We start from the raw sequence: 23683 nt of genomic DNA, 5'->3' as shown, positions 1-23683 counted from the left end.
AATTTCCAAAAAGGTCCTGTGCTTCTAACAATGTTATTAAATTAAACATGAAAAGGTACTGTCCTTTATGAACATAAAAGAGGCATTAAGTTAGGGTTTCAGTTGTAGCTGGCCTTATTCAGGGAGATTTCATGACATAGTCATAGATTCTTACAGCATGGAAACAGACCCTTTGGTCCAATTCATTCATCCCAATCTGACCTAGTCCCATTTGCCAGCATTTAGCCCATATTGCTCTAAACCCTTACTATTCATATATCCATCCAGATGTCTTTTAAATGTTGCAATTGTGATAGCTTCTGACAGCTCATTCCATACATTCACCACCCTCTGCGTGAAAAAGTTACCCCTCAGCTACTTTATAACCTTTTCCCCTCTCACCTTAAACTTATGTCCTGTAGTTTTGGACTCACCTGCCCTAGGAAAAAGATGTTGGCTAATCACCCTAGCTACAGCATGCAGAGAGTCTGTGAGGAAGGATAGACAATTAGTAGGGCAAAGTTACAGTCAGTGTGATGGGTTAAGTGTGTCTATTTTAACACAAAAATTGTCTGGAATAAGGATGATGAATTTAAGAGCATGGATCAGTACTTGGAGCTACAATATGGTGGCTATAATGGAGACTTGGATACCACAGGGATAGGAATGGTTGCTGGGATTTACATGCTTCAAAAGGAATAGAGAGGGAGGTAAAAGAGGTGGGGGAATGGCATTGCTAATCAGGGATAATATAACAGCTGCAGAAAAGGTCATCGAGGAAAGTTCGTCTACTGAATCAGTATGGGTGGAAGTCAGAAACAGGAAAGGAGCAGTCACTTTGCTGGGAGTTTTCTCTAGATTCCCAACAGCAACAGAGACATGGAGGAGCAAATTGAGAGGCAGGTTTTGGAAAGATGCAGAAGTAACAGGGCTGTTGTCATGGGTGACTTCAACTTCCTTAATATTGATTGGAGCCTCCTTAGTGCAAATAGTTTGGATGGAGCAGATTTTGTCAGGTGCGCTCAGGAATTATTCCTGACTCAATATGTAGATAGGTGGACTAGAGCGGAGGTCATACTGGATTTGGTGCTTGGCAACAAAACAGGTCAAGTGCCAGATCCCTCGGTGGGAGAGCATTTCCATGATAGTGATCACAACTCCCTGACCTTTACTGTCGTCAGAGAGAAGGATAAGAGCAGACAGTATGGGAAAGTATTTAATTGGGCGAGGGGGAATTACAATGGTATTAGGCAGGAACTGTGGAACAGATATTCTCAGAGAAAAGTATGACAGAAATGTGGATATTGTTTAGGGAGCACTTGCTGTGATTGCTGGATTGGTTTGTCCCACTGAGGCAAGAAAGGGATAGTTTGGTGAAGGAATCTTGAATGACAAGAGATGTGGAACATCTAGTCAAGAGGAAGAAGGAAGCTTATTTAAGGTTAAGGAAGCAAGGATCAGACAGGGCTCTAGAGAATTACAAGTTAGCCAGGAAGGAACTTAGGAGAGCTAGAAGAGGGCATGAAAAAGTGTAGCATGTAGGATTAAGGAAAACACCAAGGCATACTACACTTATGAGTGGAACAAGAGGATGGCCAGATTGAGGGTAGGGCCAATCAGGGATAGTGAAGGAAACTTGTGCCTGGAGTTGGAAAAGGTAGGGGAGGTCCTTAGTGAATACTGAAGCAAAGTATCCATTACTGAGGACAGTGTGAAACAGGCTGATATGCTCGAACAGGTTGATGTTAAGAAGGAGGATATACTGGAAATTTTGAAAAACATGAGGATAGATAAGTCCCTGGGCCGGATAGGATATACCCAAGATTACTACAAGAAACGAGGGAAGAGATTGCTGCGACTTTGGTGATGATCTTTGCGTACTCACTATCCACTAGAGTAGTGTCAGATGATTGGAGGGTGGCAAATGTTATTCCGTTGTTCAAGAAAGGGATTAGGGATAACCCTGGGAATTGCTGACCAGTCAGTCTTATGTCAGTGGAGGGCAAGTATTGGAGAGGATTCTGAGAGGCAGGAATTATGACTATTTGGAAAAGCACACTTTGATTAGAGATAGTCAGCATGGCTTTCAGAGAGGCAGTTCATGCCTCACAAACCTTATTGAATTCTTTGAAGATGTGACAAAACACATTGATGAAGGTTGAGCATTGGAGTAGTTTATATGGATTTTAGCAAGGCATTTGAGAAAGTTTCCCATGGTAGGTTCATTCAAAAAGTAAGGAGACATGGGATATAGGGTTGTTTGGATACAGAATTGGCTGGCCCATAGAAGACAGAGGGTGGTAGCAGATGGAAAGTATTCAGCCTGGAGCTTGGTGACCAGTTGTGTTCCACAGGGATCTGTTGTCGGACCTCTGCTCTTTGTGATTTTAAGAATGACTTGAATGAATGAGGAAGTGGAAGGGTGGTTTAGTAAGTTTGCTGATGACATGAAGGTTGGTGGAGTTATGGATAGTGTGGAGAGCTGTTATAAGTTGCAACAGGACATTGACAGGATGCAGAGCTGGGTTGAAAAGTGGCAAATGGAGTTCAAACTGGAAAAGTGTGAAGTGATTCACTTTGGAAGATGCAGATTACAGAGTTAAAGGCAGGATTCTTGGCAGTGTGGAGAATCAGAGGGGTCTTGGGGTCCACGTCCATAGATCCCTCAAAGTTGCCACCCAAGTTGATCAGCTTGTTAAGAAAGCACATGGTGCGTTGGCTTTCTTTAGCAAGGGGATTGAGTTTAAGAGCTGAGGTTAGGCTGCAGCTCTATAAAGCCCTGGTTCGGCTGCACTTGAAATATTGTGTTCAGTTCTGGTCACCTCATTATAGGGAGCATGTGGAAGCTTTTGAGAGGGTGCAGAGGAGATTTACTAGAATGGACTGGAGGGCATGTCTTATGAAGAAAGGCTGAGGGAGCTAGGGCTTTTCTCATTGGAGCGAAAAAGGATAAGAAGTGACTTAATAAGAGATATACAAGATGTTGAGAGGCATAGATAGAGTGGATAGCCAGAGACTTTTTTCCAGGGCGGAAATGGCCTTCATGAGGGGGCATAATTTTAAGGTGATTGGAGGAAGGTGTAGGGGAAATATCACAAGTAAGTTTTTAACACAGAGAATGGTGGGTGCGTGGAATGCACTGCCAGCAGTGGAAGTACAGAGATATATTAGGGGCATTTAAGCAACTCTTGGATAGGCACAAGGATGATAGTAAAATGAAGAGAATGTAGGTTAGTTTGATCTAAGAGTAGGTTAAAAGGTCGGCACAACGTTCTATACCAGGCATTTTCTTATAGCTTTTGTTATCTATGTGAAAAAAAAATGAATGCTTACATTTACGTCACCAAGACTTTTAAAATATAATGTACTTCTAACCTTTTTCTGTGTACTCTTTTTGGAATGAATTTTGAATACAAGATCAGAGTTCCACCATCGCTCTATCATTAAACCACTAAAACAAATAGGAAAAACAAAACGCTGCTGGAAGTTCACAACTGTAAGAAATAGAAAAAAGTTTAAATATTTTTAAAAATTACTTAGAGCATCCATTTGATTTTATTTATTCTTATACTGGAATTGGATGTTACTGCTCAGCATTTGTTACTAATTCCTCATCATACTTGTAAAGCTGATGAGGAGCTGCCTTCTTGAACTGCTTCATTGATGCCATGCTTGGTCAAACATTCATACCTAAACTTGATGGAAGTTCTTTTGTTTATTTTAGGACCAAGGCTGTAATGTGATCAAGAGCTGAGCAGCCCTGGCAGAACACAAATTAAGCATCAGCGAGCAGGTTATTACTATTTACTTTCTACTTAATAGCATTGTCGGTGACACCTTCCACTACTTTGCTAGGTCAATGTCAGTGTTGTAATGTACTGGAACAGCTAGAGATGTGGTCTGTTCTGGAGCACAAGTCTTCAGCAGTATTGCAGGAATGTTGTCAGGGCCATAGGTTCTGCCGTACGCAGTGCCATGTGCCTTCAGCATCTTTCTTCGTATCATGTGGCATGAATCAAATTGGCTAAAAACAGGCATCTTTTATACTGTAAACCTGTACAGGAGGCCAAAATGCAACATACGCTTAGCACTTACAGATCAAAATGTTTCAGCCTTGTCTTGTGCACTCACGCAATGTTCTGTTAGTGAGTTTAGGGATACTTTGGAACTCCACACCCCCCCTCCTGTTTGTTGTTTAATAGTCCACTATCATTTAGAATTGGATATGGCAGGACTGCTGATCTGTTGGGTCTGGGATTGCATAGCTCTGCCAATTGTATGCTGCTTCAACTATTGGCATGCAAGCAGTCCTGTGTTGCAACTTCACCAAATTAAAACCTTTTAAGTTATGGCCGGTGTTTGGCACGCACTCTTCATTGCAGTAGGTGTTTAAATGTCAACCTTTATCTCTTGCCAGCTCACTGCAATCTCAGCAAGTTTTGTCCTTGGCCACTATCAAGTTGCTGATCAGGTTTTGTCTCCATCACCCAAAGCATGCTTGATTCCACACAGCAGGAAGTTCACATGAGAACATTCTAGGCAATCTATTTTTTGGGGCAGTACAGTGGCTCAATGGTTAGCACCACTGCCCCACAGCATCAGGCCCTGGGTTCAATTCCACCCTTGGACGATTGTGCGTGGAGTTTGCACATTCTTCACGAGCCTGTGTGAGTTTCCTCTGGGTGACCTGGTTTTCTCCCACAGTCCAAAGATGTGCAGGTTAGGTGGATTTGCCATACTAAACTGCCCATAATGCCCAGGGACGTGCAGGCTAGATTAGACATGGAAAATGCAAGGTTACAGGGATAGGGTAGGGAGAATGAGTCTGATTGACATATTCTTCGGAGAGTTTCTGGTCTTGATGGGCTGAATGGTCTGCTTTCACACTATATTCTATTTTAGGTAATCTTTTCTTCCTCCTCCTCATACCAAAAACAAATTCCTATACCCTCAGGGAAACACATTTTTAAATCTCAGCTAACTACTCTAAAGGATCTCAAATTCAAAAGGAAATATGGAAAATAGGTCAATTTCATTTAAAATCAATAGAACAGGGCTGTAATAGCCAAATACTGTGGCTATTTATCATTGACTAAACATTGTTTCCTGTTCTGCATGCGAAGACAAGTCTGACATTTTTAAAAAGGGACCATTAAAATATTATCCTACTCTCTGAGGTCTCACCAAAACTCGCTAGAAATAAGTCTCTATCTTTTTTTCATTCCCACCATTTTTAAATGATATTGCTGAGACTACAAAAATCTCCCGAAGACAGAATCACGGTTGGAGATACAATGTTAATCACACACAAAGTTTAATTAAATGTAGCACAAAGAATACGGTCTATCTGCCTTACCTTCTCGTGTAACTTTGCTGGAAGCTACCCATGTAATTTCAGTTGCCATGGAAACATTTCTGCCTCCAGCTCTTGAAGGTGTAGCCACAGGAAAGTGATACTCAACAAAGTACGTGCTGAAGATATAAAAACAAATGGTAATTGGAATTTAATTCTTAAAGAAATCAATTTTTTTTAAATTGTTGAAGAAAGTCTCCCCCAAATGAAGTCAATAAATTGCTCATATCATTATTGTCACTGAAACCCAAATCAACATCCTGGGAATCAATGTCCATGAATTTAAAATAACAATGCTTTTGTAAATGGCTCCCAAAATAAAAATGAATTAATATTTGATGACTGCTGCTATACCCTTCATTCATGTCTTTGTTATCTTTAGATCTGACAATTCTAACACACTCTGAACTGGTCGACTACATTGACTACTGTAAATTTGAAGCCATCCATAATTTTGCAGTCAGTGTCTCAACACCTAGAAAATCTCTGTTCCCTCTTATTCACATGCACATTGGCCAGCACTGGCTGCTGGTCAAGCAAAATCTTAATTTTAAAATGCCCATCCTTGTTTTTAAACCATTCCATAGCCTCACCCCTCCCTACCTGTAATCTTCCAATCCCACAACCTCAAAGATACCTGCATTCCGCTAATTACGCTTACAAATCCATGATTTTAATTGCTCCAACATTGGCCGTGACTGCAGTTGCAAAAGACCCAAAGTCAAGGACGTCCTCCCTACACCTCTGTTACTCTTCCTTGCTTTTAACTGTGGACACATCTATTCAATGTGCAAATGTCTATGCAGAACATACTACTTCTCCAACCCTCAAAATAATCTTGGACAGCGAAAGTAGAGTCCCTGCTATTGCTTCAGCCTCCTAGCATACAAATGAAACTGATAAACTAATCCATTAATGTTAATAAGACAGAAACATAAAATTAAGGTATGCCATTACCCAGTAATTATGCTACATCCTTGAACAGCACCTTCCAAAACCACAAACTCTGCCATTTAGAAGAACAAGGGCAGCAGACATATGGTTCCCCTCCAGGCCACACAGCACCCCGATATGGAACTGTAATACAATTCTTTCACAGTCACTGGATCAAAATTGTGGAAAATAGACTTTTCACCAGCACGGAATAATGGTGCCCGAGTAATGACACTCTAAAAGATTGGGAATAATGACACTCTAAAAGATTGCAGCATTTACGCTAGTGCAAGATGGTGCCCGGGTAATAGGGCTGTACGTAGGCTCTTGCCCAGAGCCTAACTGCACTCATCTGCCTTCCTTCTTTGTTTTATTTTTGCTTCTGCTCTTTTAGAGTCATAGAGTCATAGAGATATACAGCATGGAAACAAACCCTGCAGTCCAACCAGTCCAAGCTGTCCAGATATCCCAACCCAATTTAGTCCCACCTGCCAGCACCCGGCCCATAACCCTCCAAACCCTTCCTATTCATTTACCCAGCCAAATGCCTCTTAAATGCTGCAATTGTACCAGCCTCCACCACATCCTCTGGCAACTCAATCCATACACGTACCACCCTCTGCGTGAGAAAGTTGCCCCTTAGGTCTCTTTTATATCTTTCCCCTCTCACCCTAAACTTATGCCCTCTAGTTCTGCACTCCCCGACCCCAGGGAAAAGACTTTGTCTATTTATCTTATCCATGCCCCTCATAATTTTGTAAACCTCAATAAGGTCACCCCTCAGCCTCCGACGCTCCAGGGAAAACAGCCCCAGCCTGTTCAGCCTCTCCCTGTAGCTCAGATCCTCCAACCCTGGCAACATCCTTGTAGATCTTTTCTGAACCCTTTCAAGTTTCACAACATCTTTCCGATAGGAAGGAAACCAGAATTGCACGCAGTATTCCAACAGTGGCCTAACCAATGTCCTGTACAGCCGCAACATGACCTCCCAACTCCTGTACTCAATATTCTGACCAATAAAGGAAAACATACCAAACGCCTTCTTTACTATCCTATTTACCTGCGACTCCACTTTCAAGGATCTATGAACCTGCACTCCAAGGTCTCTTTGTTCAGCAACACTCCCTAGGATCTTACCAGTAAGTGTACAAGTCCTGCTAAGATTTGCTTTCCCAAAATGCAGCACCTCGCATTTATCTGAATTAAACTCCATCTGCCACTTCTCAGCCCATTGGCCCATCTGGTCCTGGTCCTGTTGTAATCTGAGGTAACCCTCTTCACTGTCCACTACACCTCCAATTTTGGTGTCATCTGCAACTTACTTATGCTCGCATCCAAATCATTTATGTAAATGACAAAACGTAGAGAGCCCAGCACTGATCCTTGTGGCACTCCACTGGTCACAGGCCTCCAGTCTGAAAAACAACCCTCCACCACCACCCTCTGTCTTCTACCTTTGAGCCAGTTCTGTATCCAAATGGCTAGTTCTCCCTGTAGTCCATGAGATCTAACCTTGCTAATCAGTCTCCCATGGGGAACCTTGTCGAACGCCTTACTGAAGTCCATATAGATCACATTTACTGCTCTTCCCTCATCAATCCTCTTTGTTACTTCTTCAAAAAACTCAATCAAGTTTGTGAGACATGATTTCCCATGCACAAAGCCATGTTGACTATCCCGAATCAGTCCTTGCCTTTCCAAATACATGTACATCCTGTCCCTCAGGATTCCCTCCAACAACTTGCCCACCACCGAGGTCAGGTTCACTGGTCTATAGTTCCCTGGCTTGTCCTTACCACCCTTCTTAAACAGTGGCACCACGTTTGCCAACCTCCAGTCTTCTGGCACCTCACCTGTGACTATTGATGATACAAATATCTCAGCAAGAGGCCCAGCAATCACTTCTCTAGCTTCCCACAGAGTTCTCGTCTTTCACTTTATTTCCCTTTTCTTTTTGTCTTTTATCTCTTCTTTACTGTTGCAGGTTGGTTGGTGGCAAAAGCGGGTCGCATGCAGAATGACGCACTTGGCTTTTCCCGGTGATAGGAGGCAGCAGCAGAAGCAGGGATGTTCTCCAAGCAATCGGTGGTGGTGGCAGCAGCCGGAACATCCTCTTCAGTGATCAGAGATGGTGGCCACAATAAGAGGCTGGCATCACTGAGTGCATTCTCTCACCATTCGGAGCCTGTGGCAGTGGCAGCAATGTTGTTCTCCCACCGTTTAATGCCAATTGCAGCAAAGCTCCTCCAGCGATCTGGGACAGCGGTGCCAGCGGCAGCAGACTCTTCAAGATGGCAGCGCCAGCAAAGTGGATCCAGTGGTGAAGAGATGGTGCCTAAAGTGGGGCGACTCTTGTCTTGTGAGTGGGAGACAGCAAGTTAGTGGAGGTCTCCCTTGAGGCTAGGTGCCAGAATGGACTGGGTTGAAAAGACTGATATTCTAAAGTTTTTACTTGTTTATTTTTCTAATTTATTCCAATGACATATAATGCTGGACTATTTATTTCTTAACGTTTCTATTTTTTTTGTTCCCTAAGAATTTGATCTTGGGTATCTGTACCTAGGTAATGTGGCGACTGTGAACTTTTCACTGTACTCATTTGAATATGTGACAATAAAGCAAATTCTAAGTCATTTCAAGATTGCACTTCACCGGCATCTTCACAACAGCAATGTGGGATGGATTATAAATGCTAGCCTAGTCTGCAATTCTCATATCCCGTGAATGAATAAAAACATAACTCATGGGATATCCTAACATTGAACTGACCCTAAAATAGTTTGAAAAGAAGATGTATATGGACACCTTCACACTGATTAGATGACAAAAACTAAATCATGGTCATGTTCAACAAGAAGGAGTCTAACCACTTCCCCGTTATATACATTAGCGTTACCATTATGCAATCTTCTAGTAATGTCATGGGAGTCATAATTGATTAGAAACTTTATTGAACTGGCCATAAAAATGCAGTGGCTACTAGACCTGACAAGGGGCTGCGAATTCTCCAATGCACGGCTCATCTGTCACCCAAAACTTCTTCACTGTCTACAAGGTAGAAGTCTGGAATCCCTTCCAATTGCCAACATGATTGCAGCTGCAAAACCACTCAACAGCTCAACACTATGCAGAATAAAGCAGCCCTTTTGACCAACGATCCATCCATCACCATTAAACACCTATTCCCTCTAATACTAAAAGACTGCAGCTATGAAAATACAGCAGTCCTTTAGTTGTACCTGGGAGCACTGAATGTTCCAACATGAGGGTGGAACCAAACATGCTGATTCAGAAATACGTTTGTAAATGAATTAATCTGAGACTGCAAGGAAAATAGATGATTCTAGTTAGTCACAAATACATATATTTTAATTTCAGAAGCAAAATTGATAAACCACACATGCTGTAATATTTCATAAATTACCATTTTCTTCCAGGAACTGGTCGAGGTGGCTTTCCACTACTGCCTTTTTGTTTTGGTGTTGTTTGAGTGCTGTCAGGAGGGAGCTTTAGTGTCTCAATGATGACTCGAGCCAGGTAAATGCGACCTAATAGGGTTATTCTATCAACACTTAACCCAATGGCTTGTACTTCCTGCTCATCTAGTAGAGGACCTTCTTGCAGAGGGTGGGAGCTGTAGGTAAGAATGTCATTAAAACATATTAAACACATGCAATTCAAAAAAGATAGGGAATTGCAAGTTTTCACTGCCTCCATAAAGGGCAGATGACCCTTGTGGGCTCAGGAAATAAATACATAGGTCGGAAAAGTGACAGATATGTTCTCCAGGAGATTATCTCATGACACTGCAAGGTGTCCTGTCCCTCCAGCTCCCTTCTGCCAGTAACGCCATTGCCTGCAGCAGACCTGGCTGAATATGCAGAAGCTCACCAGTCCAGGACCATTTCGGCCCTGAACACCAGACAATGCTTGACAAAAATTTTCAATGACACCACGGCAAACCAGTCAGCAGACTTTCTCTCTACCTCAGCTCCAGCTGTCAGTCTTGCACTAAGGTGTAGTGGTCGGAACAAGAATCAGAAATCATTTTGAGGGAATCTCGGAGGCACAGGTTGTGAAGAGAACTTATATATATATATATTCACTTATAGGAGGCTCTTGTGGTCGAGTGAAGTGCCCATGCCTCTGAGCCAGGAGACCCAGGTTCAGGTCCCATCCGCTCTAAGGGTGTATAATAAAATCTCTGAATAGTTTGATTAGAAAATACCTACATTCACTTGCAAAACTTCAACATTTGCTGCTTGTCTCATTGCCCTCCTAGGTTTACACATGATTGTCTGAAATGAAAGCAACTTCCCTGCTGCAAGGAGCTGTTGTCCTTTCCTCAGGACATTAATGAAAGACTCCCTGTTTCAGCAATGTGTCTGCCTATACCCCTGCTTTTAACCCAGCAAATCACAAACCTAGCATTTGGACAGTGTAATGAAAGCTTGAATCCACATTCGAGAATATACACAGTATCCCATTGGTTCAGTGGGAGGATATTGGACCTAGGATATTCACACAGTGAGTCCTGCACTGTCAATTCACGGAATTAGTACAGAGACGCGTCTGGCATCTGGAGGGTGCAGGAGCCAAAGTCTTTCCCCTGGCTGGGGTTTGCATAGCCAGGCTAGGCATTTTCAGTATCTATTATAGGCAATGTATACCTGAGAGGTGACTGACCATTCTTTAGAGAGAGGTGTCAACATTTGTACATATCAAGAAATTGGAAGCTCATTTACTGAGGAGGCACAGCCATTGTAATGGTACAATGTAGCATTATAACATTCTTTGTCCTGACAGTCCTGTGGATTTTTTGGTTTGGCAGAGGAAGATCTGAAATTTTACAGTGGCATTCAGTAGAATGTCACAGATCTGGGGAGCTTCCTCTCGGTTACACGCTCTCTGAACAACCTTCTCTTCAACTGAGGGTGGCTCACAATATTGCACAGCTAATGCGCGAGTACGCACCACACTACAGCTACTGGAATCATAGATAATGGAAAGTCTGGAGTTAGGCTTCTTGCTTCAAAATGATCATAGTCCTGGTGTCTAAGGGTCCTCCTGGACCATTTTAACCAGCCAGCAAGCATCAGCAACTTTGATGCACTCATCTTGGAATACAACAGAGATCAAAGAAACCACTTTTCTACAAACAAATGGAGGTACCTCCCTTACACCATTACAAAAATATTCCATTTAAATATAAAAATTTCAATACTTAAGGCAGTTATTCAGCACATTATAGCTGCAACATCTCTAGCTTTTCTACTAAACCTACCTGGTCTATTCCATTTCCTTTCCTTTTACCCATTTTTATAAGACAGTTTGCAAATATTTATCCAGTTGCTTTACAATGAAAAAATAAGAGAATCAACTTGACCAAATTTTTAATCCTAAAATAATAAGCAGAAATGGTTAAGTATCAGAGAAAAACTTCCAAATACAAAAGAAAGGTGCTTACATAACACTGTCAAGTGCCAGGTTGTGAGGCAATGTAAACAGGAATGCCACCAGTCTTTTTTTAAAACATCACACTCAGGACCATATACGCAAAAGCAAAATGCAATTCTAACCATCAATTCAAATTTATCCAAAAGTACATTATTAAACTCAACAAATATGTATACATTGTTATATTTACTGCCATTGAGTGGGTTGCTAAATTGTTTTACCTGGTACTTTTTCCTGCCCCATTTTGATTCAAACCAGTAACATTGTGATGCAGGGCATTATGTGACAGACTGTGCTGGTTATGGATATCAGTTTTGCAAAGGGACTGCTGTTTCAGTTTTTTCTTTGAGATGTTGAATTCCTCATCTTCACTAGTAAAATCACTAGCACTACTTTCAGATTTCTACATAGAAAGAACAAAGAACTAAAATCAGTTTGAATGACAATTATTACTACAATACTGTACTGAATTTCATTTCATACCTAAAATCAGCTAAACCGGGTATATTAAAAAAAAATCAATTTTACAGTGTTATTATAGAAAGGACAAAGGACAAATTAGAGAACACTGGGAACACAATCATTTTCACCAATATTGAATACCAGGTTAGTTTTACTCAACATTACTTTGGACAAAGCAGATAACAAGAATGCTCAGTTTAGGAACTCAGATTAATTTCAGTGGTGCAGTGCACAACATACTGTGCTGTTGTTGGTCAACTTCAGAATGAATCAAGTTCTTATAAACAGCACATGATTAGTCATAGTAAACCAGGTCTCTTGAATAGCTCGGCTTCCAATAACTTTGATGGTTGCATTTTTTAACATTGTGAAATGGAAATAATGCAATTAAACATCATATACATCAAAATTCAACAACTCTACGCATATATTCTGATTAAAGTTTGACGCTATAGACCACATCCATTCACAGCAGCCAGATTTTTAAAAAAATATATGTTTGTTCATGGGATTAAGGTGCTGCTGGTTATGCTAACATTAAATGCCCACCCCGAATTGCGCAGAGGTCAGTTAAGAGTCAACGACATCGCTGTGGGTCTGGAGTCACATATACAATACTGAAGCTGTTTTTTGAAACCAGCAGGAATCTTCAACTGGCAGCATTCATGGAGATGCATCCAACACCTCCCGAAAGAGGGTTCAGTTGCAGAAAGAACTGGGAATATACATTGAACAGAAAAGGGTAGGTTGAGTAGTTAAAAGACATTTGGGAACTTAGGTTTTATAAAAACATATAGAAACGTAGGGTAAGCAAGTACCCAAATTCAACCCCAAATAGAGTAAGTGGAATCATTGCATTTTCCTCTTGCCCTCTGTTTCTTAACATTATGCATCAGAGTACAGAGGTCTCAGGTGGCATTTTGAGCTGTTTGGTGTGGTTTGGTTGCCCCATAGTTATTGGAAATGTTTCCACCTAGCTACACAAGTCTGTCAGAAGATGACGAAGGCTACTTTTCAGAAATAATTTGCTTCTGTAATTTTTTGGTTGGCTGTGAAGATGGATGAACATGTCGCCCTCCTTATTCAGTTTTCTATCATTTCTTTAAAAATAGATTGTTACTAGCCCCATGATTGAAAGGATTTACTTATTTCTATAATTTTTACAAGATCAATATTGGTCCAGATAATGAGATTTTTAAGAGACAAATAATGAAATTTTCCTGATGAAGGGCTTTTGCCCAAAACACCAATTTTCCTGCTCCTTGGATGTTACCTGACCTGCTGTGCTTTTCCAGCACCACTCTGATCTAAACAATGAGATTATTAAGCTGTTTTTCCTTGCGTAGGTATAATTGATGTGTTGTAAAAGCTAACTGCAATATTAATACATTTCAGGAAGCAGAGTCTTACCCAGATAGATTAGATTAGATTACTTACAGTGTGGAAACAGGCCCTTCGGCCCAACAAGTCCACACCGCCCTGCCGAAGCGTAACCCACCCATACCCCTACATCTACATTTACCCCTTACCTAACACTATGGGCAATTTAGCATGGCCAATTCACCTGGCCTGCACATCTTTGGACTGTGGGAGGAAACCGGAGCACCCGGAGGAAACCCACGCAGACACGGGGAGAACGTGCAAACTCCACACAGTCAGTCGCCTGAGGCGGGAATTGAACCCGGGTCTCAGGCGCTGTGAGGCAGCAGTGCTAACCACTGTGCCACCGTGCCGCCCACAAATCGACATATATTGAGTGCAGCAAGTGTTTGAAGTTCAAACAGCTTCAACACTCAGTCCGAGCTAGATGATGACTACAGACAGTACAACACATCAGGGAAGTAGGACAGTTACTAGGTTTCTATGTTTCAGGTGGCAGTCACACATTTGAGGGTTGTGTCATCTGTTTTGGTCAGTATTCAGGGACAGGACAGTAGGAATGCAAGTGTGGGAAGTAGGGTACAACAAAGGACAGATGTCAGAGAGAGATGGACAACACGGAAACAGACCCTTCGGCCCACCTTGTCCATGTCGACCCAGATATCCTAACCTAATTTAGTCCCATTTGCCAGTACTTGGCCCAGATCCCTCTAAACCCTTCCTATTCATTCCCCCATTCACCTTCTAAATGCTGTAACTGTACCAGCCTCCACCACTTCCTCTGGCAGCTCATTCCATACATGCTCCACCCACTGTGCAAAAACGTTGCCCCTCAGGTCCCTTTTAAATCTTTCCCCTCTCACCTTAAACCTATACCCTCTAGTTCTGAACTCCCAGATGTCTTTCCTTTGTAACTGCCCAACAGTTTTGAAGTGCTTTCTAACTGACTGGATGAAAGTGAGAGCTACAGGTTGGATGAGGTAACTGACTATGGTACTGTGGTACAGGATGCTGTGCAGGAGGGACAAATAACAAGTAATGGTTAGGCAACTTTTGGAATATTGTGTGCAATTCTCCCTCTTATCGGAAGGATGTTGTGAAACTTGAAAGGGTTCAGAAAAGATTCACAAGGATGTTGGGAGGATCGGAGGGTTTGAGCGATAGGGAGAGGCTGAATAGGTTTGGGCTGTTTTCCCTGACTGGCATGGATAGGGTAAATAGACAAGGTCTTTTCCTTGGGGTGGGGGAGTCCAGAACTAGAAGGCATTGGTTTAGGGTGTGAGGGCAAAGATATAAAAGGGACATAAAAGGCAACCTTTCACTCAAAGGGTGGTGCTTGTATGGAATGAGCTGCCAGAGGAAGTAGTGGAGGCTAGTACAATTATAACTTTTGAAAAGCATTTGAATGGATATATGAATATGCAGGGTTTAGAGGGGTATGGGTTAAGTGCTGGCAAATGGGACTGGATTAGGTTAGAATATCTGGTCGGCATGGACGAGTTGGACTGAAGGGTCTGTTTCTACTCTGTACATGTCTATGGCTCTATGAGCAAGGGTCAATATAGTGGAGACAATTGACACTTTTCTCTCCAACAAACAGTGAATGTCGAGACAGTTAGACTGCCTGCCTAGTATAATGGTTCAATCCATTCTCAGGGCTGGACAGGACTTGCACTGGGAGTGGGAGGATCCAGGTGTCGTGATCCAGTACCAACTACATCAGCAGGACAAAGGAGGAGATTCTACATAGTCAGTGTGAGAAGGTAGGCACCAAATTAAGAAGCAGAACCTAAAGAGATGAAACTCAGGATTATTCATCATCTCAGGCTGAGAGAGGACTGGATTGAGATGTATAACAGTATCAGAGATATGGACAGAATCGATAGAAAGCAAAGGGGAGTAATGGTCTAGTGATATCATCATTAGATTATTATTATGAGACTCATTTATTTATTATGAGACCTGGATTCGAATTCTACCATGGCAGATGGTGAAATTTGAATTCAATAAATATCTAGAATTACGAGTCCAATGATGACCATAAAACCATTGTTGATTGTCAAGAAAAACCCATCTGGTTCACTAGTGCCCTTTAGGAAAGGAAACTGTCATCCTTATTTGGTTTGGCCTACACACAACTTCAGACCCACAGCACTTAACTGCCCTCTGAGCATTAAGGGATGTGTAGTAAATGCTGCCCTAACCACAAGTAACAAAGAAGATTAATGAGGGCGGAGCAGTAGATGTGATTTATATGGACTTCAGTAAGGCGTTCGACAAGGTTCCCCATGGGAGACTGATTAGCAAGGTAGATCTCACGGAATACAGGGAGAACTAGCCATTTGGATACAGAACTGGCTCAAAGGTAGAAGACAGAAGGTGGTGGTGGAGGGTTGTTTTTCAGACTGGAGGCCTGTGACCAGTGGAGTGCCACAAGGATCGGTGCTGGGCCCTCTACTTTTTGTCATTTACATAAATGATTTGGATGCGAGCATAAGAGGTACAGTTAGTAAGTTTTCAGATGACACCAAAATTGGAGGTGTAGTGGACAGCGAAGAGGGTTACCTCAGATTACAACAGGACCAGGACCAGATGGGCCAATGGGCTGAGAATTGGCAGATGGAGTTTAATTCAGATAAATGTGAGGTGCTGCATTTTGGGAAAGCAAATCTTAGCAGGACTTATACACTTAATGGTAAGGTCCTAGGGAGTGTTGCTGAACAAAGAGACCTTGGAGTGCAGGTTCATAGCTCCTTGAAAGTGGAGTCGCAGGTAGATAGGATAGTGAAGAAGGCGTTTGGTATGCTTTCCTTTATTGGTCAGAATATTGAGTACAGGAGTTGGGAGGTCATGTTGCGGCTGTACAGGACATTGGTTAGGCCACTGTTGGAATATTGCGTGCAATTCTGGTTTCCTTCCTATCGGAAAGATGTTGTGAAACTTGAAAGGGTTCAGAAAAGATTTACAAGGATGTTGCCAAGGTTGGAGGATCTGAGTTACAGGGAGAGGCTGAACAGGCTGGGGCTGTTTTCCCTGGAGTGTCGGAGGCTGAGGGGTGACCTTATTGAGGTTTACAAAATTATGAGGGGCATGGATAGGATAAATAGACAAAGTCTTTTCCCTGGGGTCGGGGAGTGCAGAACTAGAGGGCATAGGTTTAGGGTGAGAGCGGAACGATACAAAAGAGACCTAAGGGGCAACCTTTTCACGCAGAGGGTGGTACATGTATGGAATGAGCTGCCAGAGCATATGGTGGAGGCTGGTACAATTGCAACATTTAAGAGGCATTTGGATGGGTATATGAATAGGAAGGGTTTGGGGGGGATATGGGCTGGGTGCTGGTAGGTGGGACTAGATTGGGTTGGGATATCTGGTCAGCATGGACGGGTTGGACCGCAGGGTTTGTTTCCATGCTGTACATCTCTCTGACTCTCTCTTGTGAATTAATTTTTTTAAAACTGTTCCCCTTTAGTTGAAAGGTCAGTAACAAAGCAGCACAATTTTAAGGTTGAAGGCATGGGATTTAGGAAAGAATTTGAGGCAAACCTTTTCACCCAGAGTGTGGTGGGGACTTGGAATGCATTGCCAGGGAGGGTAGTTGAGGTGGGTGACCTCACAACCTTTAAACAGGACTTGATTGAGTATTTGAAATTTCACTTCATTCAAGGTTGTAGGCTATTGCTGGAAAGTGGGTCTAGTATAGATTCAGCACAGTTTTGGCAGTACAGACGCAATTGGCCGATGGGCCTCTTCTGTACTGCATAATTCTATGTTTCTAATTGTTGAGTAGAGTACAATTTGAATCACCTCACTTTAGAAGTGAACTCTTTAGAGAAGGTGCAGAAAAGCTTTATAGTACAGTTCCAGAGACAAAGGACTTCAGGTTGTACACAAATTGAAGTAGCTGGATTATTCTAGAGTTGAGAGAAAATTTGATAGAAGTAACAAAAATTATGAGTTTTCTACGAGATACAATAAATGGAGACAAACTATTCCTATTGTCAAAAGGGTCAAGAACTGGAGGACATCAAATTAATGTCTAGAAAAGTTTCAATGCAACATGAGATTTGTTTTACACAGTTAGTGGGTTTCCTGGTTTACTAATGCAACTAGGAATTGGACAACCACCTGAAGAGAAAAAAATGTATTGGAATAGAATTGAGGATTAGGATTTGCTGAAATACTCTTACACAGGGTGAGATGGACAAAACAGGCCAAAGGCTTCTCTTTTTGTAAGTGACCATGCCATGGTTCTAATAAATAAGCTGACAATGTAAGAAATACAATTTTGGCAAACTTCATATAAGTGGGCCAACTATAATATTCCTTGATAGAACATGTTATTTCTATTATGCAGTTACTTAAAGAAACCAAATTCTGAAAAAAAAACTACCATGTTTTTTAAAATTCTGAATCTCACAGTGGACCCAGGTTCAATTCAAGCCTTGGGTGACTGCCTGTGTGGAGTTTTTAACCTGTGTGTTTAACATTGAACTCCACTAATCTTGGAGAAACTAGTTGAGTTTAGTCAGTGATAATCTCTGGGCTGCACATAAAACCTATGAGCCTTCAATTGTCCCTTGCTGCCAGCAGCCAAAACTATCTGTCCATCGTAACTCTTCTGATGCAATATTTTTCAGAGCTCCATATTGTATCATTACTTTCTGCCTTCCATTTGAGTCAGCTTCAGATTCTCCAAGAGGATCAAACTTTTATCGTTGATTCAACGGTTTTGTTGCTCTAACACTTCCTACCCTTATGTTTCCCTAAATGTTTTCCTTAAAAACCCTCCCAAACTTAACATCTCATAACAGCCAATTAGAGAAGTGTGAAGTATGCTTTTACTTGTTATTTGGGGTCCAACTTTCAGAAAACAAGAGACTTCAATTTCATACATTACACAAACACACATGCTCCAGTTCATTTTCTGGGATTTTGTTCCAGTGTGGAACTAGTAGTAATCAGAAAGTGTGTGTTTAACTGGTCTGTTAGACAGAAAAAAAAGGATAAGGCGTAGCACAGTGGCTCAGTGCTTAGCATTGCTGCCTCACAGTGGACCTAGGTTCAATTCAAGCCTTGGAGTTTGCACATTCTCCCAGAGGGCTTCTGTGAAGGTTTCCGTTGGGTGCTGCACTTTCTTCCCACAGTCCAAAGATGCGCAGGTTAGGTGAATTGGCCAGGCTGAATTGCCCCATTGTGCCCAGTGATATGTAGGTTGAGTGGGTTATGGTAAATGCATGGTTACGGGGATAAGGTGGGGAGCTGGGTCTGGGTAGGATGCTCTTTAGAGGGTCGGTGTGGACTTGATGGCCCAAATGCCCTCTGTCCACATTCTAGGAATTCTATGAAAGATGGAAACTAGCTATTTTGAAATTTTATAGATGTTATGGAGATGTATTGTGAAAAACGTTAATTCATAAAAAATTGTATATCTTCACATACAGGACAAAATATAAATTCATCCACAGTCAATATTCACCACAGTTAAATAAGATGCTAGTACCAGCATGCAATAAATCCTGGGATCTGTGCACTCTTATCACTCACAGAATCTTTGTAGAAGAGATGTTCCAAGAGGCTCTGATCATAATGAGGATCATTCAGTTCACTTTCATCCAAAACACTACTTCCTGCAGATAGGGACTCTGGAAGAGAGCCCAGGCCATCCCAGTCATGAAGAGGGATCGTGTCAGAGCTGTAGGCAAAGAGATTAAAACTAAGTTTAAAAATTAAAATTAATACATTGCAGATGAACGATAAATAGCAACTTGATCGTTTATGTTAAAAAATATTCCAGTAACACGAATTACACAGAAATGCAAGAGAAAACCTGGGTGAAGAATTAAAAACTTGGCAAAAAGGGTTGTAATCATACATTATAAGATATTAAAGGAGTAGGTCATGCAACACTTCAAGCCTGCCCCATGATCCAATAAAATTATAGCTGATCTGAATATCATTCTATTTCTACTTTTGTGCCTACCCCAATACCCCTCAATTCCCTTGGCGAAGGAGGGTCTCAACAGAATCTTGCATGAATACAAAATCTGTATACAGGTGAAGAAGATTGTAAAAGATTGCTGTGATTTAGCTGTTATCAAACATACTAAATAAAATTATCCACAACAAGCTAAAAGTTTGTATAGTCTTTTTCCCAATGTTATGAAAGCCTTTAAAAGAGTATAATACAGAATCCACATCTTTGTCAAAAACTACAGCACATGGCTACAGCATATGGATTTCAGTCATTAAATAAGGCACTTCACCAATACCTTCTCAAGGCCAATTAGGGATAGTCAAGAAATGCTGGTTTAGCCAATGGCACCCAAATCCCACCAGCAAATGAGAAAAACTAATCAGTTTTTAGATGGACCACATCTTGTGTCCATGTGGCTGAAACTGATCTATTAACTTGCAGACAAAGACAAAAACATTACCTCTGTCAATCAGTGGCGGAGGTAAATAACTCAGTTACTCAGTTTCCAGTTTGCTTGATAGAAGTGAATTCGAAAGACTAGCAAACATCAGAGAACAAATTCCTCCTCACCTCTGTCTTACAAAAATATACATCCTTGTTCTAGATTTCCTTGGAACTGAAAATTCCTCTCAACATCTATCCTGATAAGTCTCATCAGGATCACAGATGTTTCAATAAGATCATTTTTCATTCCTCTAAACTATAATGCGTACAGAACCAATCTGTCTAAGCTGTCCTTTACTGGTAAGGAAGCATCTATGGCAAAGTCTACATTTATTGTGCATCCTCATAAGACATCATCATTCCAGGTTTGAAACTAGTGAACTTTCTTTGTATTGCTTCCTTCCTATCTAAGTAAACTAAAACTCTGCGCAGCATTCTAAGTGAGGTTTCACCAGTGCTGAAAATGTGCTGCTGGAAAAGCGCAGCAGGTCAGGCAGCATCCAAGGAGCAGGAGAATCGACGTTTTGGGCATGAGCCCTTCTTCAGGAATGAGGAAAGTGTGTCCAGCAGGCTAAGATAAAAGGTAGGGAGGAGGAACTTGGGGGAGGGGCGTTGCAAATGCGATAGGTGGAAGGAGGTTAAGGTGAGGGTGATAGGCCGGAGTGGGGATGGGGGCGGAGAGGTCAGGAAGAAGATTGCAGGTTAGGAAGGTGGTGAGTTTCTGGGCAGAGGAGATGCCGTGGGATGTGCAGTGAGAGAGGGACTCACTGAAGTCCTTGTAGAGGGAGGAAGAGAGCTTCTTCAAGGAAGGCATCCTTGCAAGAGGATTGGCAGTAGGTTAAAATCTTCGAGGAGAAAGTGAGGACTGCAGATGCTGGAGTCACTTTCTCCTCGAAGATTTTAACCTACTGCCAATCCTCTTGCAAGGATGCCTTCCTTGAAGAAGCTCTCTTCCTCCCTCTACAAGGACTTCAGTGAGTCCCTCTCTCACTGCACATCCCACGGCATCTCCTCTGCCCAGAAACTCACCACCTTCCTAACCTGCAATCTTCTTCCTGACCTCTCCGCCCCCATCCCCACTCCGGCCTATCACCCTCACCTTAACCTCCTTCCACCTATCGCATTTGCAACGCCCCTCCCCCAAGTCTCTCCTCCCTACCTTTTATCTAAGCCTGCTGGACACACTTTCCTCATTCCTGAAGAAGGGCTCATGCCCGAAATGTCGATTCTCCTGCTCCTTGGATGCTGCCTGACCTGCTGCGCTTTTCCAGCAACACATTTTCAGCTCTGATCTCCAGCATCTGCAGTCCTCACTTTCTCGAGTTTTCACCAATGCCCTATACTGTTATATCCAAGACTTCCCTGCTTTTCAACTCCATTCCTTTGTAATTGAAGGGGTTAAATCAGTTTCAGGTACAGAGTTACATTTTCAGTTATACTGTAAAAGTAAACGGGATCCACAAATGTAAAAAGCAGATTCGAAGTACAGGAACGGTACTATCAGCAGATAGAGCCCTCCTTGGGTGAAATACAGACACTTCCAGGAAAAGGTGGGAACCAGCACACAATGAGAGACAACTAGGCAGAGCAGTGCAAATTGTAATATTTATGTTTTAATGATATGTACAAAGTTGAAAGTGCTTGTCATCCAGAGTGAGTTTTACACTACACAGTGAGAAAAGTACTGAGGAGACAGGAGGCTAATTATTCACCTAATCTCTGGCTTGCTCTTGTAATATATATATATGGCTGGCCCAGTTCAGTTTCTCGTCAATGTCTACGTCCTGGAAGGTTACCAATGTAGCAATAGTAATGTCAATGAATGCCACAGGAAACGTTTAGATTTGCTGTTGTTTAAGATGGTCATTGGTTGGCACGTGTGACATAAAACGTCAATTGTCATTTATCAGCCCAAGCCTGGATGTTGCCCAGGGCTTGCACATGAAGATGGAATGCTTCAGTATCTGAAGAGTTCTGAATGGTAGTAATTAATGTGCAATTACCAGCAAACACCTCCACCTTCTGACCTTATGATGGAAGGATGGTCTTTCACAAAACAGCTGAAGATGGTTGGAGCGAAGCACCATACTGAAGAACTCTTGCAATGGTATACTGGGACGGAGATGATGGACCAACAATCACAACCACTTTCACTTATGTCAGGTATGACTCCAACCAGCAGAGAGGCTGTCCTCTGCTTCACACCAACTCCAATTTTGCCAGGGATCCTTGGTGCCATACTCTGTCAAATTCTCTTAGAGGTCACAGAGTCATAGAGATGTACAGCATGGAAACAGACCCTTCGGTCCAACCCGTTCATGCTGACCAGATATCCCAGCCCAATCTAGTCCTACCTGCCAGCACCCGGCCCATATTCCCCCCAAACCCTTTCTATTCATATACCCATCCAAATGTTGCAATTGTACCAGCCTCCACCACATCCTCTGGCAGCTCATTCCATACATGCACCACCCTCTGCGTGAAAAGGTTGCCCCTTAGGTCTCTTTTGTATCGTTCCGCTCTCACCCTAAGCCTATGCCCTCTAGTTCTGCACTCCCCGACCCCAGGGAAAAGACTTTGTCTATTTATCCTATCCATGCCCCTCATAATTTTGTAAACCTCAATAAGGTCACCCCTCAGCCTCCGACGCTCCAGGGAAAACAGCCCCAGCCTGTTCAGCCTCTCCCTGTAGCTCAGATCCTCCAAACCTGGCAACATCCTTGTAGATCTTTTCTGAACCCTTTCAAGTTTCACAACATCTTTCCGATAGGAAGGAAACTGGAATTGCACGCAATATTCCAACAGTGGCCTAACCAATGGGCCTGTACAGCCGCAACATGACCTCCCAACTCCTGTACTCAATACTCTGACCAATAAAGGAAAGCATACCAAACGCCTTCTTCACTATCCTATCTACCTGCGACTCCACTTTCAAGGAGCTATGAACCTGCACTCCAAGGTCTCTTTGTTCAGCAACACTCCCTAGGACCTTACCATTAAGTGTATAAGTCCTGCTAAGATTTGCTTTCCCAAAATGCAGCACCTCACATTTATCTGAATTAAACTCCATCTGCCACTTCTCAGCTCATTGGCCCAAAAGGTCCTGGTCCTGTTGTAATCTGAGGTAACCCTCTTCGCTGTCCACTACACCTCCAATTTTGGTGTCATCTGAAAACTTACTAACTGTACCTCTTATGCTCGCATCCAAATCATTTATGTAAATGACAAAAAGTAGAGGGCCCAGCACCGATCCTTGTGGCACTCCACTGGTCACAGGCCTCCAGTCTGAAAAACAACCCTCCACCACCACCTTCTGTCTTCTACCTTTGAGCCAGTTCTGTATCCAAATGGCTAGTTCTCCCTGTATTCCGTGAGATCTAACCTTGCTAATCAGTCTCCCATGGGGAATCTTGTCGAATGCCTTACTGAAGTCCATATAGGTCACAACTACTGCTCTGCCCTCCTCAACCTTCTTTGTTACTGCTTCAAAAAACGCAATCAAGTTTGTGAGACATGATTTCCCATGCACAAAGCCATGTTGACTCTCCCGAATCAGTCCTTGCCTTTCCAAGTACATGTACATCCTGTCCCTCAGGATTCCCTCCATCAACTTGCCCACCACAGAGGTCAGGCTCACGGGTCTATAGTTCCCTGGCTTGTCTTTACCGCCCTTCTTAAACAGTGGCACCACGTTTGCC

General features: G+C 42.4%; 1 protein-coding gene across 5 annotated transcripts in view; it reads right to left on the bottom strand.

The window, feature by feature from the left end:
- Positions 1 to 23683, bottom strand: part of c2cd3 (C2 domain containing 3 centriole elongation regulator) — a 171155-nt gene that overhangs the window by 104878 nt on the left and 42594 nt on the right. For all 5 annotated transcript variants that reach the window (XM_072577058.1, XM_072577056.1, XM_072577057.1 and 2 more), the window contains 5 exons: positions 19112 to 19259; positions 11944 to 12125; positions 9690 to 9899; positions 5336 to 5451; positions 3355 to 3473 (listed from right to left, as the gene is read on the bottom strand). In XM_072577058.1, the coding sequence (XP_072433159.1) occupies positions 3355 to 3473; positions 5336 to 5451; positions 9690 to 9899; positions 11944 to 12125; positions 19112 to 19259 (775 nt within the window). The remainder of the gene's footprint in view (positions 1 to 3354; positions 3474 to 5335; positions 5452 to 9689; positions 9900 to 11943; positions 12126 to 19111; positions 19260 to 23683) is intronic.

This window comes from Chiloscyllium punctatum, chromosome 9 (genome assembly GCF_047496795.1).
Source record: "Chiloscyllium punctatum isolate Juve2018m chromosome 9, sChiPun1.3, whole genome shotgun sequence".
Lineage (NCBI taxonomy): Eukaryota > Metazoa > Chordata > Chondrichthyes > Orectolobiformes > Hemiscylliidae > Chiloscyllium > Chiloscyllium punctatum.
Note: the sequence above shows the minus strand (reverse complement) of the source record. Positions and strands in the feature narration are given on the sequence as shown.